Source organism: Epinephelus lanceolatus, chromosome 23 (assembly GCF_041903045.1).
Source record: "Epinephelus lanceolatus isolate andai-2023 chromosome 23, ASM4190304v1, whole genome shotgun sequence".
NCBI lineage: Eukaryota > Metazoa > Chordata > Actinopteri > Perciformes > Serranidae > Epinephelus > Epinephelus lanceolatus.
Window position 1 is genome coordinate 22,937,989 of NC_135756.1, and position 19,684 is coordinate 22,957,672.

The 19,684-nt window shown below is 41.2% G+C and overlaps 1 protein-coding gene across 1 annotated transcript in view; it reads right to left on the bottom strand.

The window, feature by feature from the left end:
• The window catches only part of cerk (ceramide kinase), a 64,411-nt gene that overhangs the window by 19,922 nt on the left and 24,805 nt on the right, over positions 1-19,684 (bottom strand). Inside the window, exons 4-8 of the mRNA XM_033614237.2 lie at positions 17,869-17,994; positions 17,146-17,212; positions 12,685-12,830; positions 3,207-3,281; positions 2,845-2,997 (exon numbers count right to left, since the gene is read on the bottom strand). Coding sequence (XP_033470128.1) covers positions 2,845-2,997; positions 3,207-3,281; positions 12,685-12,830; positions 17,146-17,212; positions 17,869-17,994 — 567 coding nt within the window. The remainder of the gene's footprint in view (positions 1-2,844; positions 2,998-3,206; positions 3,282-12,684; positions 12,831-17,145; positions 17,213-17,868; positions 17,995-19,684) is intronic.

The window sequence follows — 19,684 nt, forward strand, 5'->3', positions numbered from 1 at the left end:
TTTAGTGATTCCCTGAATGTGGAGTTGACATTTTATGCTAACTACTGGATGGATTGCTATGAAATTGTGCTTGATGTTTCCATCGGCTTCAGCTGTGCTCTGGGCTTTAGTGCTAGTGGCATTTACCTCAAAGCACCACTGTGCCCAAACAGAGCTGCTAGCATTGCGTAAGAAACCTGGGTCTTCTTTTGTCTTTGGCCCCTTTTACACTGCCTCCTCAAGGCAGGCATTTCACACCGTTACGCTGCCTCGCCGTTCTGTATAAAAGGTTCAACCGCAAAATTGGGCAAGGTTGTCTTGCCTTTAAGGTGGCATTGGAGGTAGTAACAGTGCCGAAACGATGGCTGTATAAATGGGACAGCCAGTGGGACGGGATCATAGGTGGCACAGGTGTGACATTTTGACGATGTGTTATGTGTGCAACCCATCGCCAGGTGATTTTAAAAGTAGCTGATAGCAGTTAGCAGCTAACTGAAAGAAGAGGACCAGCAGCTGAAAATTCAGAAAACAACGAGGTCCAGGAGCTCCTTACCCTCCGAGCAGTGGACGAGATTAGTCGCTATATAACAGGGATGGTGAATGGTTGTTGTTGCCATGTTATGCTCTTAATAATGTCAACAAAGGGCTGCCAACGTGTATGTTACATGTAATACGAGAGGCCAATGGTTTTGTATTACATGTCACGCCCGTCATGCCTCTTTTGATTCCCCAATGCTGTCATACTGTCTAACGTCACACACTGAAGTGGCATGATGCAGCATGGTTCTGTGTAAAGATTTAAAGGAGGCATAAAGAAAGGACTTCACAGCCGCCCTATAGCAAATTCGATCTCTGTGTAAAGGGGCTTGTAGGGGCGAGGCCAGATGTTGTAAAATTTGAGGCTCAGCCCAAACCTGGGAGGACTGGAGGCTTACTACCCCGAGTAGTTTTATTTTGTTTATCATTTACTGCAGCTGTATCATTTGAAATAACAGAATGCCTAAAAATCTGAACATCATTGGGGAAAAAAAAATGATCGTTTAGTTAGTTAGTAAAAATCATCCTGTAGAGCTTACATCCTATTTTTTTTTATCTAATTGTTCTATAAGTTTCTTCATCATTCTGAAACCATAACATGACAAATGTTGAGGAGGACTACTTTTCACCACCAACAACTAACAAGAGGCAAAAATGGTTTGATGTTAACCCCACAGTTTTGGCTGATGGGCAAGAGAAGTGGAAGGGGTGGGGGGATGGTTGATGACGAAAGCTGCTACCATATACGTCACCTGCCACCAGATCAGCCAACAGCTAAATTCAACTGCAATAGCCAGGTCTCGACCAGTAGATGGCAGTCACCACGCATATAACAATATGCAGAATTCAAACAATTTGCAGTGAAATGTAAATATTTGAACCTGAATCTTTGAACTCTATTAAACAAACACTGTACAATAGAGATTTTCAGCTAAAAGATAGTTAAGGAGTTTAGTTACTCTTTAAATTACATAACATATGTAGGGAAGGAAATTGGCATAAACTCCATGACAAATCTTACAACATATTTTTGCTGGGCTATACTGTGGAGGGGTTCACCAAATTCATATTAAACTGACAAATCTGCTACATTTAAATTCACCTCATAATAATCTGGGCTGCTTTAACTGCAAATCAAGGATCCCCAATAATGCCAGGGAAACATTGTCTCTAATATTGTCACGGCAAACTGTTTCCCTATTGGCTGTCTTGCATGGCTGTCAGGCTGGGTGGGTTGGGCTTACCTGGGTGAAGAGCCAATGTTAGTTTGAAAGGGGACGTGCTGAAGTAATTAAGAGAAAAGATTTGGATCAGGTGCAGAACCAGAGTTGATGAGAGATGTTTCTGAGTGCTGTGACGGAGACAGACGGTAAAGTTTCCTGCTTTTCCCTATGAAGTTCCTGTTTCAAGTTATCGTCCACATATGAACTGTCAATGCAGTACTGATGCTAAGCAGTGTCTGCAGAGAGCAAGCTGACCGAGTGACCGCCGCTGGATTGGTGCTAGGGCAGCAAGACAACAGGTAGGCCCACATCCCTTGCCTTCAGCCTGGCAGCTGAACACTCACACTCTGGTAATCCATATGTACGGGCAGCCAGCCCTATGTAATAATATCAAGTGCCCAGGGTTGTGTTTGCCATGACAATACTCTGAATTGATTATTAGGCCAAAAGAAGAACACTGACTCAGTTTTATTAGATTTCTTTAGGAAATATTATCGTTTCAGGGCTTTTGAAAAACATTCGGGGCCGAAGCCCCAGAGGCCACCCCGCTCTGCCCCTGATCTATAGGTTGCTACTTTTGTCTTCATTAGAGATACAAGAACTTTCAAAGGGACATGTTATATGGCTTTCTGGGGGCATTTCCATACATAAAAAAGCCTGTTCATTGCAGGTTTTTGGTTAATAATTATTCTCATCTTTGCAGTTGGCTCCGGTTTAATAACTTGGATCATAAGGTTGATGCTTTAGCATAAAGCACCTTACAGTGCAATGAGTGCTGGTATTTATGTGCAGCCGCAGTGGGAAGAGAAATCTTGGTGGTGTTAGTGAATCCTAGTACTGAGCTACACAACCTCTTGCACTGAATCCACAAGCCTGAGACTGTGTTAGATCCGTATCTTTAATCCTATAAAGTCTGGACCCGGAGCAGAACCAGAGAGCTCAGGGATAAACTCTGGGCTAGCACACATTAAAATAAGCTGGTGTGAGGTCAGTAGAGGTCAGTGAGCCAAGGGTTAAAAAAAAATAAATAAAATAAAATAAAAAGAGTATAGGTAGGCTTAGCCTGGAGAGTCATTCAAAGTTTAGAAGTTGACGGCCCTCGTACCTGACAGGTCATATCTAGCAGGACCCAGCCATCTCTTCCTCTCGCTGTCAGTCAACACATCACCATAGAAACCGTAGCCAAGCAACGAGACAGAGTATCTGAGGAAGATGTCATTGTGGTGGACTGAGCACACGTCCATCGGTTGGGAATCACCTGTCAGGAAACACCCAGTAGAGTTTTTAAAAAGCCACTCCCTGCATTGTTATCAGACACACACACACACACACACTTACACATGAAAATAAAACCAGTTGCTCTGTAGCTTCCTACGTGACACTGATAACATCTCAGAAAACTGAAACAGGACGCCACCCTGACACGCAGCGTGCTGTAAGACCTGTGTCTTTCAATTACTCACTCACCAACAATGATGTGTAAAGCAGAAGTAACTGGATCGTTGGTTCCCACTGTGGCAAAGCAGATACAATCAGTGGAGCCTGTTGGGAGAGAGACACACAGGTCGATGGACAGCCATTATAACCCTGCTAAAGACATGTTAAAGACACTGTGAAGTGAAAAATTACTTCTTACATTTGCTGCCTTATGTCAGTGGCACGTATACTAGTTTCACCCTAAGATGAATATTTCTTACGGCAAAGCTCCGCAATTTAAAGCTGGTAAGTGCAGAAATTTTAAATGCATAAACATCTCATTTTGGTACCTCCTGCCTTACTGTGTCAGTTTTCGAAAAACAACTCATGCCACCAGAGAAACCTGAAAATGACATGACTGATGTGCACATAGTTTACTACTTCCTGGAAGAGATTTTTGCAAATGCCTACTGGCATACTGGGATGCACACAAAAACAAATCCCTACAGCAATGCTCGCAGTTCTGTGAGGTCGTACTATAATGTTTACCATGTTCACCATCTTAGTTATTAGCTGGCTAACATTTGCTAATTAGCACTGAATATAAAGCACAGCTGTAGCTGATGGGATTGTCCTCAGTTTGGTCCTCAGTGTAGCTTCCTTATTTCCTTATTTTCATACATCAGTGCTGGTTGAGCCAGTTGGCCTAACCCAGGCTGTTGTTGCAGGGATCAACTGTCAACTGTCATGCCTGTTTTTAAAAGTTTCTTCCTCTACTGCTGCAGACAGGAAGTGAATCAAGTGTTTGAGTTAAAGCTGTAGTTGGTAACTTTATAAAAAAAAAATAACTTTTTGGCATATTTGCTCAGACTGTCATTGTATCCACACAGTAGTACATGAGACAAATAATCTGGGGAAAAAACATGTTCCTCCTCCTCTGGAAGTTTTTATTTGAAAAAGAAATGTTTGTGGATAGTGAGATATTTGTGGATCATGGTACATGTTTGTAGATTGTCTTGTGTGGGTTACAAATAATAAAGTCCAATAAAAACTTCCATACTCCTCGAAGTCCTTTAAATGGCATTTGCAAGAATCCACTGCACCTGAACGAAAACAGCCAATCACAGTCGGAGTCTCTAACCCAGCTGTCAATCACTGCTCGTGAACTGCAGTCAAACTGTCAAACTAAGCAGCGCTGATCAAACATGAATCAAGATTCTGCAACTGCTTTGCCTATTTCTCTCCTCAAATGTTTTCTGAAACATATTTTAGTGTACTGTTTAGCTGTAAAATGAGAACGTTTGTTACCCAGCTGTCATGTTGAAAACAGTTTAGCCGAAATTAAGCACCTTTATAGCTGATGCAGTAACAAAATGTTGATCTATATTTGATCCGTGCAACCTAGAGAGTTTAAACATAGTTCACGAGCTGTGATTAATAGGATTGGCAGCTGCTCGCCTCTGATTGGTTGTTTTTCTTCAGCCACGGTAAATTCTAGCTAATGCCATTCAAAACACCATGAGGAGGCAAAGGAGCATGATTTTTTTTCCCCACAGAATATATGTCTCGTGTACTATTGTGTGGATTTAGTAATTTTTTATAAAAGTTATGGACTATGGCTTTAATCGCTTGTCTTTGTGAAATTACTGACTATAAACCAATTAATTACAGGGCAGATACAGAGTGTGGTTTGACGAACTCGTGAAATTTGTACATACCTTCAGATACAATATCACACTGATATGGATATGAATTTTTTGAGAGCTACTTTTTATTCCTGGACTCTGCAGAACAGTCAATGCATAGTGTCATTAATATTTTTAGGAGAAAAATGGACAGTGTGTCTTTTAAGTTTTATGTTTGGCCAACTACAGTTAGAAGAACAAACTGTACAGGCATGTTGTGAGAATCTATCGGCAGGTATGGCTGCAAAGAGTCACACAGGTCATATCCCTTATTCATAGTTAGAATCAGTCATAAAAGATTTGGTCCTTGGTAGAGTTGCGTGTCTTTCAAAGCTTCAACCAAGTACGAAGAATTCAGTTGAATGATTTTATTAGGCGGAAGTAAGGAGACGTTTCAGTCATAAAGTGAACTAATAGGATAACTCCGAGCCCCGGGCTATCATCAGCTCTCTTCAGCCAACAAATGAGGGATAAGAGGCATCCCCCTGCCTTGAGAGAAATGTTGAGTTTGATATTAAATCTTTCAACTTGAGAGGTAATAAGGCTCTATCTCTCTTTCTGCACCACATGGCGTAATTTCAGACCTATCTGCCCTACTTTGATCATCTTCAAGTGGTGAAATGGACCTACTGCCTCTGATAAAAGACAGAGAGAGTGAGGGAGAGGGAGAGCGAAATCTAACTAGTGATGTTTTGAGCTGGCTCACAGAAGCGTGACAGAGGAGATCAGGCCTGTCATTGAGCGGTGGACACACAGATGAGTATGAAGATGAGCTCCCTCTCTCGCTCCCCGCGACTCGCTCCTGCACTTTCTATGAATATCACTTATCTGGCCTTTGCTTCTTCCCCTCCGAGCTTCATAATCACATCCGAACACTTTCCAATTGCTCCTGACACCGCCTGCTATTTTGCTGAGCGTTAAAAAAAAAAAAAAAAAAAAAAGGTGACATATGCTATTTGACTCTTCTAAAGCTACCCAGTAAAAGCCAACTGACTTTGAATGGATTTAAGTGGCACACACAGATGTTCAATGATCTTCGGTCCTCAGATGTTTAATGTTTTATTCCCCTTAAGTTACTCAACCGCAGTACCCTGTTGGCATATTCAGAGGAGAGAGCATAAACTGTCATATCCTCGGCGGAGAAGCTCCAGTTTTTTATCTACATTTTCCCCAGCACTGTCTCGCCAGTAAGATCATCTTGGCAGTGAAATCGTCTTTATCTCAGGGACAACAATGGAGTCTAGATACTTTATAGTGCTGCCCCGAAAAGGATATTTTTGCCGTTTGAATCCTCAGTGCATGAATGTATTTATAGCTGCACTTGTGACTGTATCTCGTAACGACAGCAGTGAACACTTTGGAACAAGACAAGTGGACCTTTGAACAACATATTATTTTTGTTTTCATCAAAATAAGCCACTCTCAATGTGTCAGGGTTAACTGAAAATTCCTTTTCAGACTGTAATAGCTCAAACCATTGATACAGGAGCATATGAAAAAGCATCAGAGCAGTTGCGTGTATGAGAGATTGTACACAAGACCATAAATGAGTTCATGACTCTTCATTTGAACCTTGGCATAGCGGACTTTGATACCTCACTGACACCTTACCGTAACGTTGACAGCAATATTGATTATTATATTATACACCCAGGTGGCAAAGATACATACTCTTATTATAGCATAGAGGCCCAGTCTATAAAGCATCAAAGTTTATGGCTGCATATCAGACCTTGGCTTTTGTAGCCAAAGCTCAGTGCCTGCTATCGTTCTACTTTAGCAAAAGTTTGTGCCTAAGTTGTAAGATCTTTTCTTCCTCAACTAATTTTGGGGCATTTCTTGCCTTTATTTGCGTGTCGACAGCAGCCGGATGACATAAAAAGGGAAAGAGAGAAAGAGATGTCACCCAGCCTGGCAACCTGGGGACTTTATGACCTCTCTACCCTGTCTGAGGCTCTTATCACCAACCAATCCATTCCTACTGAAGACATAAATCTTTAAAGCTGGCCACAGGTATACACTTTCGGTTTCACTTCCTTAAACAGCCGGGCACTTTGCTTTTATCACCAATGGTCCTCAAACAGAAGTATACAGCGCATTTGTTGGGGACTACTTTCAGCTGCGGATGAATACACATTTGGTGCTTTAGTATTTAGAGCAGCAGGACAGTGTATGGGGAATTGACGTGAAATAAACTGCAATGCCCATATTTGTTGTAATGAAGAAACATGTCACCCAGTGCAACAGCGTGGCACGTTTATGTCTTTTACATAGTTATTTTGGACAAAAATGGAGCTTTCAGAGGAATAAGATATTTGAGGCTTTGACTACACGACAATACTTGTTAGCGGGATCAATTCGATGTTGGTTTTGATCTGTTTCGTGATCGTAGTAATGCAACTTATGGATTATTATTGTTGCTGCTGTTATTAATAATCCACTGTCATTCTGAATATGACAATATTCTGAATTTGATAAAGGTCATGTAAACAGCATATCTCTGTTTGGATACTCTGAATTAGGCTTTATCACTAATGAAGCATGCTGCAATTAAGACATATGGGATAAGCCTAATAGCATTCTTTGGACATGTATACAGCGCATTCGGAATACGCGTTTCAGCTGGGTTTCTACTGCAGTTTGTAGCATGTGTTCATGGTCCGCATTGTGTGTTTTCATGGATACATTGTACACAATCCAACTCCCCAAAAGTCTGATCCATGCCCAAAAGAAAAGCCCACATTTTTGGTTCGAAGGATAAAAACGTCTACTTTTAAACATTAGGAAAGACTTGGGTATTGACAGGTTTTTGTATATGCGTACATCGTAACACCAACCTTTTCAAAAACATGGTTAAAGAAATGGAATAGAGGCTGCATTAACATGGACGGACAAATTCGCCACCAGTGGAAAACTTTGAAAAAATCCCAGCAAAAGCGACAAGAAATTCTTTAGGCTTATTGCTCCATAAGAGATGGCAACAACTTGCTTTGAATTTCAAAGCCCTGAGGAGATGTTGGCCCTTGTCATTTTAGGGTTTGTTTAACTCTTGATGTAAGCAAACCAAAGCACTTTTAATTCAACCATCAGCCACTAAGTCCCTGCTTTAAATGGCATACCAGTGACATTTAAAAACACATTTGGAACAATATCTACTTGAGAGCTTTTATCTCTATGGCCCTGAGTTTTCAAAGACAGCTTAATGTGTCTGAGCTGAAGTGTAGTGACGAGATGTAAGACCTTGTTGAGTTTTATTACACACTACACATTTAATATTTTAATTAATCTGGGATAGTGAAAAGGCAAGTAATTGAGTCAACACATCCAAATCATGGTTGTAACTGGCCTAAAAATCATTAACCATGTCCCCAGCTGATTCTTAAACCCCTATGACATTACCATCAAGCTGTGCACCAGATAGCCTCGTATTGGTCCCCATGCACTGTGTTTCTCTCTTCATGAAAATTACAGTGATTTCAAAATGCCACACAGCAAGTTTCCATTTATGGCACTTTGAATGATTGACCCACAGCAGGCCCCTGTTGGGACCTCCTGCCCTGTTGCCACAGAGATCCTCTTGTGGAACTCAGCAATCCAAGATCAGCAGGAGTGACGTTCCTCAATGTAGAAATCAATAACAGTTCTGTTAAGTGAGATTTTGAAAGTCTTGCACCTCCTCTGTACAACTCAGGAAAGAACCTGACATCCATCGTGTAACACTTATCTTAACAAAACACACAAACACCATCTTTTAAAGTAGCCTGTCTGAGGTTTAGTGTTAGAGGGCTGCATTATGTTTTTCCATATTTTATGTCTTACATATAGTCTTGCAATGAACAATATTCATAAAAAGCATGGCAAATGTTTCAGAAAATAATAAAAATGTATGTTTTTTTTAAATGTTTTTTTTTTTTGTATTTCATGTAAACAAACACAAAGGTTTTAGACCATGACCACATGTAGCTACATGCTAATGTCAGGGAAACATGTCATCTTTTCGTTGCTGATGTTAATTTCTACCCAATTTTGGATTCAATTCCTGCTGAAACATGTCTGCTTGTGTTGAGATTATTTATTGTTGATTTTTTCACGATAGAAAGGGCCAAATACTTTTCGTTACAGTCATTCCCCTGCTGCAAGTTCACTGCTAACATGTAGCTACATGCTAAAGCCAGGGAAACATGTAATCTTTTGGGAATCTTTCTGGATCAAATTCCTGCTGGAACATGTGCAGTTGTGTTTGAAATATTTTATTGGTGATTTTTTTCTCAGTAGAAAGTGCCGCTATTCTTTATTACAGTTGTTCCCTGGCTGCATGTACACTGCTAATTGGGCTAAGACATGTCATGCTAACGTCAGGGAAACATAGCTATAGGGGGGCCTATTGTGTTTTTCCGTATTTTATGTCTTATATATAGTGATGCAATGAACGATGTTCATATATAATGTGGCAAGACGTATTTCCTGTGAGCAAACACTCAGGTTTCAGACCATGACCGCATGTAGCTACATGCTAATGTGAGGGAAACCTGTCATCTTTTCGTTGCTGATGTTAATTTCTATCCAATTTGGATTAAATTGTCTGCTTGTGTTTGGATTATTTATTGTTGATTTGTTCACCGTAGAAAGGGCCACTATTTTTTGTTACAGTCATTCCCCTGTTGCATACACTGCTAACATACAAGTAGCTACATGCTAAAGTTAGGGAACATGTAATCTTTTGGTTGATGATGTTGTTATTTCTGTCTGATTTTGGATTAAACTGCTGCTGGAACATGTCTACTTGTGCTTAGATTATTTATTGTTGATTTGTCCACTGTAGAAAGTGCCACTTTTTTTCCTTTACAGTCATTTCTCAGCTGCAAGTTCACCGCTAACATACATGTAGCTACATGCTAAAGTCAGGGAAACGTGATCTTTTGGTTGCTGATGTTAATCTCTCCCCGATCCTGGATTAAATTCCTCCTGGAACATGTAAGGTTGTGTTTGAAAGATTTTATTGGTGATTTTTCTCAGTAGAAAGTGCCGCTATACTTTATTACAGTCGTTCCCAGCTAATTGGGCTAACGCATGTCATGCTAACATCAGGGAAACATGTAAACTTGTTTGCTGATGTTATGTCTTCCAAATTTCAGCTCATATTCCTGTTGGAACCTATCTGGTTGTGTTTAGAGGATTTTTTTGAGTGATTTTTTTATGGTAGAAAGTGCTGCCATTGGCTGTTTCAGTCCTTTGCCAGTTGCAATGGTGATGCAGAGATGCTGAGATACGAAAGACCAATACAAGCTGACCAGTCAGAGCAGACTAGGCTTTTTTAGGAGGGGGGCTAAACAGAGCGTCTCAGACAGAGGGTGAATACAGGTGTTCAGGCAGCAGACAGCATGAGGAAAATATAGTGTTTTTTGTCCATTAAAGCACATTAAATTGTTCTCGAAGCAACCTTAAATACAGGCATGAACCTGAAAATGAGCACAATAGGAGCTCTTTAAATATAGGCTACATGTACAATTTGCCACTGCAAGATTTATTTCACGTCTAATTACCTCTGAGATGGAGAGTGACTTCCTACATTTCCCGGTTTTGATAACTGTAAGAGACCTGGTGTAAACTCTGGGCTTTCAGCTGCGGATCATGTGTAGGCAGAGAGGAGATTGACAGCGATGGTGAAGTCGAGCAAGAGTTTTTACATTTGAGAAAAAGTAAAAGTCATGTCCTTTAGGCAAATCATAACATGTCAGCATTACATTATGTTCTACAAAAGGCTGCTGATGGAGAGAAGTGTTGTCTTAGTTTTCTTTTTGTACTTACGACTGAATGTAAAGGCAAATTGTTGAGCTGGAGAAGAAACCCTTTGTTCTTTGATTCTAGAGAATTGATGTTTACCTGTGAAGTTAATGTTCTTTTGAGAAAAACAACATGACGGTCCCAGAAATGCATGCAATTTAAGGCTGGAGTTTTACTTTAATACCTCTGAAATTCATATAAAGTTTTTAACCTTTGTCTCAATTCACATTATGGTGTTTGCAGCCATAGAAGCCCAGGCTCAAAAACCTGGACTGTGTTGGTAAAGTTCTCATGTAAATAACGCTACTTTTGTCCTTACTTTGCGTTTACTGAAATGCAGTTTTACTTTTATGTGACACTAATTAATAAAGTTTGAAAATGTGTTCGGCATTTTGGAAAATATGCCTATTTGCTTCCTTGCCAATAGTTAAGATGAAAAGGCTGATAACTTTTACCTTGTCTGTCCTAGTGGAGCACCAGTCATCCACAATGCTTCTCCAGCACTCTGTTTTGGGCAGCTTTCTCCACTTCCATCCAGGTGTATTTTATTTCTTTTGCCTCTTTGTCTACTGAACTCCTCCCCTGATGGGGAGAGCTTGCCCACATGCTGTGACAGCCTTGTTGCGAGGCGCTGACAGAGATATTGGTATATAGCTCTTGACATCCTAGAGTTTTGGAGGAACTGTTACTCAGCGAAACCCTCCACATTGCAGCCCCACCACTCCTGATCCCTCTCTTGGCTGCACCCACACCCACCACCTCTCTGCACAGATAATTTGCAGAATGGTCAGACCTTCCCGCTATGGCCATCATTTGGAAGATGAACATTTGCACCGGTGCATCGATGTAATGTTTTTTGTTGTTGTTCCAGCACGCATGTATTTGGCTTTATTAATTGCATGTGTAGCGTTTCAGGCCAAATAGATGTAAAACTGATGTCAGATATGGAGCATTCAAACGCGAATGTGAACAGTACAGGCAGAAAGATTGGATCAAGGGAAATAATCAGAATTGAGAATTAAGACCTATAATGTGAACACAGCCTTTGAGGTGCTGTCAGGTGTTTTTTGTTACCTTAGGCTAGCTGTTTCCCCACTTGTCAGTCTTTAGCCCCTTTACAATGCCTGTTCAAGACAGGAATATATATGCAACCTCGCCATTCTGTATAAAAGGTACGATTGCAGAATGGGTTGTCTCACCTCCGAGCTGGAAACGGAGGTAGTAACAGCGCCGAATCTATGTCTGTAAAAGCAGTACAGCCGGCAGGATGGGATCACGGGCAGTGCAGATGTGAAATTTTGATGACGTGCATGCTACCCACTGCAGGAGATTTAAAAAGTAGCTGATAGCAGTTAGCAGCTAACTCAAAGGAGAAGAACAACAGCCGAAGATGATCGCAAAGAGCACCTTACCCTCTGAGCAGAGGACGAGTTGAGCCGCCATATGACACCGACAATAAATTATTGTTGTTGCCATTTTTATGTCATTGTGTTTGTTTTATGAAGTGTGCTGATGCATATCAAGCTAGAGGCCAATGCTGTTGAGTTATATGTCGTGCTGGTCATGCCTCTTTTAATTCCCCAATGCGGGCATGCTGTCTAAAGTCACACGCAGAAGTTGCCTGATGCTGCTGTGGTTTGGTTGTGTGACTTTGTGGTGGCCGTATAGCACGATATCTGTAAAAAGGGCTTTAATGATGAGCTAAGCTAACGTGCTGCTGTCTGTAGCTTTACTTTTATAATACACACATGTGAGTGGAATCAACCATCAATATGTTGTTTTTCATTTCTACTCCATATGCTTGTTATCTGGAGCATTTATGCAGTATCCATCTTCTCACTAAACTCTTGGCAAGAGTTTAGTGAGAAGATGGAAAACTCTAAAGCAAGTAAGTGTATTCACCAAAAAAAACTATTTATTAAAACCTTTAAACGAAACTAGCAAAAAAACAAGTTCCTTTAATTTGACATTCAGAGATCATTATCACCAAAACCATTCCTAACACACTGCTGTTTCCAAACCCTGGATATGTTTCATGTGATATAATGACCAAAGCTCACCTGCAGGAATGATCCCTATGCGTAGAGAACATGGCACTAACTCAGCATTTGGTTGGTTGTGGTCCACGCCGTTGTCTGTTTGGGTTCTGGTGACCAGCCCGTGCAGGATTTCACTGAACATCCCATCTCCGCCAACACAAACCACTCTGGATGGACAAATGACATCAACAATTTGAGGTTGACATGAGTTCTGTGATACATTTCAACATTGTTGAGAATAATTTGAGATCATACAGGTAGCCTGGGTGGATGCCACATTGCGAGTTCAACCACATGTGCTTGTTTTTGCAATAAAGCACAGATTTATGAGACAAATACTATATAGCCAAAAAACCTTGACAATAATACCAGTGGGCAGCAGGTGTAACTGTGAAAGCATTCAATAAATAAGAATATCACACTGTGCCGCCCAGCATTACACATTTCTTAAGTCTATATCTAAACCTTATAGAAATGGACCTATAAATTATATGAACTGCAGAGTAAAAGCATAATGGACCCTAACCCTGCTCTGCTGGACTGAATATCTGATAAATAGAAGCTGGAGTCGGCAGGCACTTGGCAGGAAAAAAAACCTTTCATGTTATTGATGCCTTTTATGTTCAGCTATCAGCGGCATTTTACCCTGACATGCTCCCATTACTGACAGACATTAGCTGCAGAATCATGTACAGTTCGTTTTGGAAACATATACTTATGTGAGTGAGTTTTAGATTTAGATCTTTTACTCGATTCTAAGGAGAAAAGATTCAGCGGCATGCCTTAAATTATCATAATATGTGGAAATTTTGCCTTTTGCTACAGTTGACCACTTGATTGTAACTGAATGTCTAAAGCACTCATTCGTTCATCTTCTAACTGCTTCATCCTCTTGAGGGTCGCGGGGGGGCTGGAGCCTATCCCAGCTGACATCGGGCGAGAGGCAGGGTACACCCTGGACAGGTCGCCAGACTATCGCAGGGCTGACACACAGAGACAGACAACCATTCACACCTACGGACAATTTAGAGTTATCAGTTAAGCTAGTCCCCAATCTGCATGTCTTTGGACTGTGGGAGGAAGAACCCACATGCAACATGCAAACTCCGGACAGAGGGGCTCCCACACCCGGGATCGAACTGGCAACCCTCTTGCTGTGAGGCGACAGTGCTAACCACCGTGCCGTGACTGTCTAAAGCACTGAGTAAGCATACTGGGTAGAAGATTGATTTAATTCCTATCTCTCTGAAAGGACCTTTTGTGTTGCGATAGGGACCGTACCTTCCAATACCCATTACACTCATGGAGTACCTCAGGGATCTGTCCTTGGTCCTTTTATTCTCTGTCTAAAAGCTACTTTTAGGTCAATTATTTCAAAAGCAACATTTCAGCATCTATTTTTATGAACACGACTCTCAGATCTACTTTTCCTCCTACTGAGATGATATAATGCGAATGAGCACACTACAGGTCTGTAGCTATCTATCTACAGTTGCTATCTCTGAACTTCATTTAAAGTTTGATAAACCTGAAGTTGTTATGAGATGTTCAGGCTCTATGTTCAACCATGGGTCCTTGTCTTTAAACATTAAAGGGAGAGTTCGGATTTTTTGAAGTGGGGTTGTATAAGGTACTTATCCATATTCAGTGCATTACCTACAGTAGATGGCAGTCAGCACACCCCTAGTTTTAAGTAGGCAAGAGTACTGACAGAGAAGCTCAGCACTGCTGTGGACGTGGGTTAGCAGCAAAACCTGCCAACCTGAAAAGGCCCACATAAAAAAAAATCGATATCAGTCTAAGTGTATGCTAAACTAATAATATTTTTTATCACTTTATCTTGCCATCAGATGGCCCCTTTGCTTTGGCACTACATTTTATCAACCATAGAACTTTCATATTCCTGCACCCAAGCACAACTTTGCTGCGCACTGTATTATGCTACAACATTACAACTGTTTGGGTAAAACTTTCAGTGGTTTATGAAAGAGACAACAAAAGAAAATTTTTAAAAAGTGACTATGACAGCGATAATGAAATGCCGATCACTTTGGAGACAGTGAGATAGTTGTGAACCAGAGTATACAGAAGAAGAAATTTGCAGGGGGAGACTGAATGGGCCAAAAGAGACACATGCATGGAAATACAGAGGTTCTACAGAAAATGTAGTGCCAGTGCAAAGGGCTGCCTGACAGCAAGGTATAGCACTGAAAATATTCTCAATAGAGCATCCACCTAAACTGATATTATTTTGAGGTAGCTCTTTTTTTAAGTAGCCAAATTAAGTCTTACTGACAACCCTAATTCATAGCAGTGTATTGCTTGGCCTCTGTGCTAGGTACTCCTGTCTGCTTCTCCAAACTGGGAACGTGTTGACTGACAGCTACTGTAGGTAATACACTACTGATGAATATCTCATAAAGGGCCACTTGAAATATCCAAACAATCCCTTGAAACCTCATTGCAGAAATCTTGGTGTCCTATTGTTTACATAATTAATTTTTATTGCAATAAAAATTCTGTATATACTTTCACCGGCCACTTCATTAGGTACACCTTGCTCGTACCAGGTTGGACCACTTTTGCCTTCAGAAATGCCTTTATTCTTCATGGCATTGATTCAACAAGGTGCTGGAAACATTCTTCAGGGATTTTGGTCCATGTTGACGTGATAGCATTGCACAGTTAATGCAGATTTGTCAGCTGCACATCCAAGATGTGAATCTCCCGTTCCACCACAACCCAAAGGTGCTCTATTGGATTGAAATCTGGTGACTGTGGAGGCCATTGGAGTACAGTAAACTCATTGTCATGTTCAAGAAACCACTTTGAGATGATTTGAGCTTTTGTCATGGCACATTATCCTGCTGGAAGTAGCCATCAGAAGATGGGTACACTGTGGTCATAAAGGGATGGACACGGTCAGCAGCAATACTCAAAGTGTGCCAAGAAAATATCCCCCTCACCATGACACCACGATCAGCCTGAAGTGTTGATACAAGGCAGGATGGATCAATGCTCTCATGTTTACGGCACATTTTGTCCCTACCATCAAAACAGCAGGAACCAAGACTCATTAGACTAGCCTGTTTTTCCAATTTTCTATCGTCCAATTGTGGGTAGCCCATGCCAACTGTAGCCTCAGTTTCCTGTTCTCAGCTGACAGGATTGGCACCTGGTGTGGTCTTCTGCTGCTGTAGCCCATCTGCTTCAAGGTTCGACATGTTTTTGGTTCAGAAATGGTCTTCTGCTTACCTTGGTTGTAATGAGTGTTTATTGGAGTTACTGTTGTCTTTCTATCATCTTGAACCAGTCTGGCCATTCTCCTCTGACCTCTGCCTTCAACAAGGCATTTTGACCCAGACAACTGCTGCTCACTGGATATTTTCTCTCTTTCGGACCATCCTCTGTAAACCCTAGAGATGGTTGTGTGTGAAAATCCCAGTAGATCAGCAGATCAGCTGAAATACTCAGACCAGCCCGTCTGGCACCAACAACCATGAGATGTTCAAAGTCACTTAAATCACCTTTCTTCCCCATTCTGATGCTCAGTTTGACCTTCAGCAGGTCATCTTGACCATGTCTACATGTCTATATTCACTGAGTTGCTGCCACGTGTTTGGCTGATTTGCTATTTGCGTTAACAAGCAGCTGAACTGGTGTACCTAATAAAGTGGCAGGTGAGTGTATAACCATGGTACCCAGAGGATTAATGTTAATGATTGAGGTGTTCCCCTGATGTTTTCCTCCAGTTCCTACAGCAGGGCAAAGTTTTCACGTCTTGTGAAATATCCCAACTTCAATTAAATGGATTGTAACAACATCTTGTACTGACATTCATGGTCCCCAGATGACGAATCCCACTAACTTTGGTGATCCCTTCACTATTCCTCTAGTGCCACCATGAGGGTGCCATTTGTGGTTGTGCAAGAATTGTCTCAACAACTATTGAGAGGATAGCCATTCATTTTAGTGCACACATCCATGTTCCCCTCAGGATGACTTGTGATGACTTTGGTGATCCCTTAACTTTTCTTCAGTGCAGTCATCAGGTGAAAATCTTACCTTGACTCACACTTAAAAATGAGGTTGAAAAAAAAAAGCCTGTCAAAACAGGCAGGATAAAAAGAGTATTTCTTTGTCACAATACCAGCTTGTTTACTGATGTGTTACTGTTGAGCAATTCTGATCTAAAGGCAATGGTTACATAGCAATGCAGGTCAACCTCTGATATCACCAGAATGACACTGGCTGCTAAGTGTGAGAAACACACAGGGCTTTGTCACAGTGATTACAATCTGGCAGCACAACAGGGCCTCATAACGTAATAACCTCAAATCTTATAATGCAGTAATTGATACAGAGGTCACGGGAGAGTCTCTCAGTGGCTTTATTACAATATGAACAGAGTCAACTCCATGTCACAATGAAAAACAAGTGTTGAAAGCCAGAAAGCAGCAGGTACCTAACTTGAGTACTCACCCGTCATATTTATCTAGATTGGCCTCTGTTTTCAAGTGGTCCCTGGCATGATTGGCCCGCTCTGTAACTATGGAAACATATCAAATGGCAAGTACGTTAGTACAGCTTCAATAAAAGGGAATGTACAGACAAAATAACTGGAGTCTTTGTGGCCTGACTTGTACAATAAGCATGCTATTATGGGCATTTTGAAATACAAGACGAAGAAAAGTACTGCGCTTTTGAGCCTATTCACTAGAATCCACTGTGCAGAGTAATGTTCAGAGAAAGCAGAGGCACAGTGGCACAAAACAACCTAATTCAGCTGTTGTATATTAGCCCACAAAATGAGCCCTGGGCCCACAAAAACAAAAACAATATTTCAACAGTAAATCTGTTTTCTGGGCATATGATATCAACGCAAATACAATCCTGCAATTCACAGCAGATGTAGGAAGCCCAGAGTGAATAGTATACACTCTGATGGACCATCAATACCCAAGACTATGTGTTGCTGTAGCAAACACTTATTGAATAATAGATGTGTTTGGATACCCGAGCTTATCAACTATCACAGCTTCCATTAAGGTGGTGGCATGATTAATGGCACTATAAGCCAAATCATATCCTTGCAAGCCTCTTCGGTCCCTTCGAGAGGCCACAGTGGCAGTGGAGATCTATATGGCGGCCATTGAGACTCATTTTTTATTTAAATGTTAAGGAACGCTACTGATAGGGACCCACCAATCACGTCGGTGGAGATGCAGGCACGGCGAAACAGTGGAGCCACCTTCTGCTCGTAAATACGCTTCCCACGCCGCTTTCCCCCGTAGGGATTGATGTACACCAGAAGGCTCTTCGGTCGGTTGGCTGCAAAGCAAGGGAGGGGTATGAGATAGTCATTAAAACGGCTCAGTGTTTATACCTTTTTTTAAAAATGTGTAACTGACAGCAGCTTGATGAAGTTTTCATTAACCACAGACCTTTCTCAAAATGCTCCGTCAAACTGACTGGTCCCCAAAACACGCCGCTCAAGAAATAAATGGTGTGTCTACTGACTATGGGAGGAGTGCGAAGCAATTCAGAGGTGCTGCATCATTCGGTGATAAACCTACAAAGTGCTGCAATGGAGAATACTAAATGGCTTGTTTATGGCTGTTGTGGAAGACTGCATTTAGGACAACAAACTGAGATACACCAGCTGCTCCATCTGAAAATGAATGGATTGGGATCAAGAGTTAAATGAGCACAAAGAAATATAGGGGGCAATATTGTTTGGCAATAAGACAAAAGTTCCATTAGATTACATAAATGGGTTGCCAATGCGTGATGTAAAGGTGTTCTGCGGAGGAGAGTGAACATACTAAGGCCTTCATCTCCACAATGAATGCAGTTAATTTTACTGAATTGATTCACCCTGGCAGGCAAAAGGGGGCCAAGTAGACCATTTCAAATGGGTAAACCCATCTTACAATCTAATTTCCACATGCTGGTTACATTCTAAATCCTGCACAAGTCAATTGTGTAATCACTTTGAAATCACATAAGTGTAAAGCACTGTGTTTTGCACTCAACTAGGTCAATAATGTCATACAGCTCAATATATTATGACTGATAGTCTAATAATAAATGTCATACAATGTTTCTGGTCATGTATTGATTCGATTCATCATTGGAAACTGTATTTAATTTCTTGCAGCTTTATCTTAAACTTTGCGTCTTTATCGGGGGGGGGGGGGGGGGGGGGGGGCGGCGGCGGTTGGGATAGCATAGCATCTCCTACCCTCCGCCATTGGCACGTCAGGGAAAAAAATTTAAAAAAAAGAAGCCCAGATTACTGTTTCTAAGAAGGTTCGGCACACTTACCTAACCTAAGTATCATGGTAGTGGCATATTGTGAAAATAGACAACCTAAGGCATCCGTTGGTACCAACCATGCTGAGATAGCTTGTCAAGAAGGGGGCCAAAATGACACTCTTAAGTTAGGCTAAATTTTGGCGAGGGAACAACTGGATTGGCCATTTTCAAAGGGGTCCCTTGAGCTCTCACCTCAAGATATCTGAATGAAATTGGGTTCTACGTACCCACAAGTGTCCTTCAGACTTGTGTTCACTTGAGTTCATGATTAGTCCCTTACAGTCATTGTACTCCTTCTAATAAAGGCGTATGTTCGTCTTTTTTTTTAAGGAAAAGGAAAACCAGCTTATTCGAAGAACAATGAACGTGTAGATAGATTACACATTAAAACAGGACTGTTGTAGAACTCAAAATGTTTGGTGTACTAGTATTAGTCTGCTAACTGTAAAATAAGAAACCACAGTATATCAGGATGTGATTCCTTATCTCTCTTGGTGACAATTTGTTTCACATAGCCAGTATACTTAAACAGCATGATAGAATTCCTGCCATTCAGTTATGGCTTCTGCTTTTGGTGTACTACCAAGATTTTCAGTGGCCCCATCTGGCCACCCCTTTGCAACAGTTCTGGGGGCACTACTGCACATCTGGACACTAAGCTGGATGCAAACAATAATGCAGACATCCTCTTAACGCTTTGAGT